Source organism: Nannospalax galili, unplaced genomic scaffold (genome assembly GCF_000622305.1).
Source record: "Nannospalax galili isolate Female #2095 unplaced genomic scaffold, S.galili_v1.0 scaffold136, whole genome shotgun sequence".
In the NCBI taxonomy this organism is placed as follows: Eukaryota; Metazoa; Chordata; class Mammalia; order Rodentia; family Spalacidae; genus Nannospalax; species Nannospalax galili.
In genome coordinates this window covers 6491157-6495460 of record NW_008340872.1, presented here as the reverse complement: position 1 = coordinate 6495460, position 4304 = coordinate 6491157, and the positions used below count along the sequence as shown (strand labels likewise).

The 4304-nt window shown below is 33.9% G+C and overlaps 1 protein-coding gene across 1 annotated transcript; it reads right to left on the bottom strand.

Annotated features, from left to right (window-relative positions):
• Positions 1 to 2206: 2206 nt before the first annotated feature.
• LOC115070871 (keratin-associated protein 19-9b-like) lies at positions 2207 to 2386 on the bottom strand. The gene has a single exon (XM_029564911.1). It carries the CDS (start codon positions 2384 to 2386, stop codon positions 2207 to 2209), a length of 180 nt encoding a protein of 59 aa, XP_029420771.1.
• Between the last annotated feature and the right edge of the window lie 1918 nt (positions 2387 to 4304).

Genomic DNA, 4304 nt, shown 5'->3' with positions numbered 1-4304 from the left:
TTGAACTTAGCTTTGTTTTTATCCTCAGAACTAGGTATTTATTAACTAGTGGTCTGGTCAGCTAGATCATACTGTCACAGTTTGTGCCTGTGTGTCTTGGGTATCAAGCCCCTTTGCTTGAAAAAGCCTGGGATTGTTATCAACGTAATGGCAATGATCTCTTCATTTAATCTCCAATTGGATTCTTTTAACAGATGCACAGTCTTCTCTATTTAAGAACAAATAAAGTAGTAAACAATTGTTAAATAACCAGGAATGAATGATATAGATTTGAAATCATGGACAGGCTGTGGCTTTACTGCTATGTTAGCATAGCAATGTGATAAAGATCTAAGTATCTTATCTGTGAACAGGTAATGTTAATGAAATCCAAGCCTGGTTTTCAAGTATCGTCAAAATTATTTATGTGTTACAACCTTTGCAATTAGATGAGGTCTTTCAAATGATCCACCAAAAATTTGATTTTATATCTTACTTTACTTTTGAATTTCACTTTGAGGCAACACATGCCCATTTTCTATAAAGCTTTTTTCAATCATTTTAGTGCATGAATAACAACTACAAAATGATGCCCTTTTTATGGTCTTTTTGAGACAGAGTCTCCCAGTAGCACCAGATGGCCTGGAACTCACTATCTAGACCAGGCTGGCCTTGAACTCACAAAGATCTGCCTGCCTCTGCCCTCCAAGTGCTGGGATTAAAGGCATGTACCACCACACCAGGTAAACTGATGCAATTTTAAGTTCACATTGACTCCTTAGAATTAGAATCATTGTTTATGTTTCATCTTTAAATGGTTATTAAAGTTGAACAGGTTTAAAACATTTTAAGGCATGGATCTTGTGTTGATATTCTTGCTGTCATATATTAGAAAATACAAATCAATTGAAATTTAGAAGTTATCAGAATCTATTTCTTGGCAAAGATGTCAATATTAAGTTTTTGATATGGCTTCTTTATAAGAAAAAATGTATACAAAATGATCTTTCATTGTGAAGAGTATTAAAATAGGTCATCATAATTAAGACTAATGTTAATCATAGTAATCAAACATCTATTACAGACCTTTGCATGGGAAGATGACTTATGAGGAGTGCACTAGGCAGACTTTAACAATCTCATGTCATAGAATGACCTTGAAACTTGGACAGCCTTCCACAGACTCCACTCACACGCAAGAATATGACTTTACTTTGTCATCACTTTTTTTAATGATTTTACTCCCTAACCCAAATCACAGAATACAATTCATGATCCACCCTAGTCATAAGGCATTATAACAATCAACTATACCTGAACTATATCATGCTTTGTTCATTCAGGACTTTCTGTGCCTACACTTGCCTCTGACCATAAAGCATAACCTTGTTACTTACCCATGGCTTCTCCTATGTCTGTACTTCATTTTTGTCCCCTGACTAATATGCTAAAAAATATTTTCTCTCCTGAAACATTGAGGTCAGAATAGACACATCATTAAAAGTTTTTATTCATAATATTAAAATTATATATTTCTGTAATCAAAAGAACTAAATGCAATCCTAGGAATTAGACATTTTAATGTATTTGATCTATACAATATAAAGTCAAAGACGAAGCAATGTCTTGGCACATATTACATTAAATGAAAGGGTTACTAGCTAAAATGCATCAGATTAGAGATGAGGTTATAAACAATTTTAATCTTAAAGAAGGATGTGTTTCAATGAAATATATCACTTAGATGTCATGATTATAACTAAGTGGTATATTTTGGTACAAAAAAATTCAGAAATAAACAAAATTGAAAAATAAATTTTTATTTTACTTCTGCAAGCTACCTCTTAAATCTCAGAAATCTGAAGACAAAGTTCACACATATTTTCAGAAACAGTTCAAGCACATATCACATTAAATGAAAGGGTTGCTAGCTAAAATTTATCAGATTAGAGATGAGGATATAGACAGTTTTAATTTTAAAGAAGAGTGTGTTTCAATGAATTATATCACTTAGATATCATGATCATAACTAAGCATTGTATTTTGGTACAAAAATACACATGAATCAAAACTTCAATGTTCACAAAATGTTTATTGGTATAGATACTGAGAAACATCATGGAAAGGATAAAGAAGAAATCTTTATGCACACAGCACAGTGAAATAAAGAAGAGCAGCTTAGGCAATGGATCCTGGATCAGGAAACATACCACAGATGGCCAAGTGTTCAGTAAAACCCAGTGGACCAGTATCCTCCATAGAAAGAGGGATGAGAGTAGCCATAGCCATAGCCATAACCACCATAGCCCCCAAGACCATAGCTGGACCCATAGCCATAGCCCAGGCCACTGAAGCCACCAAGGCCATAGCCAAGACCTCCATAGTAGTTGCCATAGTAGTAGCTCATGGTGTCAGAGGCTGAAGTAAGCTTGGTGTTGAAGGTGTTTTGGAGGGAATGGACATCTCCACTGCTCCTGGGTTTTTATACCCTGTTGATGCAGGCATGGCAAACCACAGCTTGATTTCTTCTCTTCGAAAGCTCATCTTTAGATAAAAATAGTACTATTTAGTCACACCTTTTTAGAAGGATGGCTCCAAAGATGCATGAAGGCTTGGAGTTTAGCTTAATTTCCATACCTCAGAACCTGACATTTTATTGAACATAGTTATTAGCAGTTACTAGTCATTTGAACATTAATCATGAGTTTTTGGCTTCAATGCTTTTGCTTTTACACGGTTCTCCATCTAAATCTTAGCAATCAGACTGTCTTCATGTAGCCTGTGGTTTTTGCATGCCAATGGTCTCCGTTTTGCCTTTAAATGTTTTTTACCTAAAGAAAATGCATTTTTATATGAGTCAACCAATATAAATTTGTTAAGCCATTTTAAATGACTAAAATTCATTTAAGACCATGAAAATGCATAGTTTTCAGAAAGAGAATATAGAAATAAATGACCTTCTGAAATGGTTTTCCTTTTGCATTTTTGAGGCTGTATTTTACTATATATCCCCAGGCTGCAAGTGAACTTGCAGTTACTTGCCTCAACTTCCCCAGTGCTGTGGTGACAGGTAGGAACCACCATCCCCAATTTGCTGAACACTCTTTAAAACTTATGTCATTCCACAAAATAACCCATGCCTACAATTTCAAGTTTCTGCTTACTTTCTAGATAGCCATTCTGCCTAGATAAGTCCCCCAATTTCTTCCTTAAACCTGCATGTTCTTTCTTACTTTAAAGTTTTGTTCAGACTTCTTTCTGAAATAACATTTCCTGCTCATTTTAGATCCTCCTCTATCAATCCAGTGTTCAAGCATCTGTTCATATCTATTGCTTTTTCAAATAGATACTGCCTCTAGAAGAATTAGTTTATTTCATCTTTTCCTGATTACTTGAACTGTTTCTAAAAATATGTGTAAATTTTGTCTTCAGATTTCTGAGACTTAAGAGGTAACCTTGAGGAAGAAAAGGAAAATTTTATTTTTCAATTTTGTTTATTTCTGAAGTCCTTTAAATTTTATGATTATTTTATGGGAGAGTTTTAATGAGGAGATGTTAGACTTTGTATTACCTATATATTAATCACATTTGTAAAATATTAAAAATGACATATCATTGTGTCATAAGGACTGTCATAATCTGATGGATAGGGATGAAAAGTAATAACCTATAACTGGTCCTTCCACATCCTCATCTGGGTTTTTTTTTTGTTGCTGTTGCACTTGGTACGTGTGACTGAATATCTAATTGAAAAAATAGATGAATTTTATCAAAAATAAGGCAGTATATAGAAAAGTAAAATAGTATGTCATGACACTAATTTTAAGTGTGAAGAAGGAAATAACTATTATAGAAGTTGAAATATCTTGTTAAACAATTCTGAAAAAAAGTGTAATCTGAGTTGCATCTAGAATTTGGCAAAGTAATTATATGAAGATTGAGGAGGGGACTCCAGCAAGGAGTGGATGTTCAGTTATCACCAGAGACAAAGGTGCATAAAAGGTATTTACTGTGTGATATGTATTATACTCTGAACTCTGCAGCTTGATAGTACTTGGAGGATGTCCCTCTAAGTCACACTGTCCTTTTAAAGAACGAAGAAGTAGGAGTTGGAAGAGTGGAAAAGACAAAGACCTACCAAAATCTGTAGCTCTTAATACACTGATATTCACAGACAAGTATCAAACACAGAAGCTGTTAACGTTGCTTTTCCTAATGAACTGTGATACGTTATACGTCTTTGGATTAATTTTATTGTTTAAAAGGTTAAGAAAAAATTGTATCATCCCATAAAATTTCTCATTTCTGTTTAAAGCAGTACATAT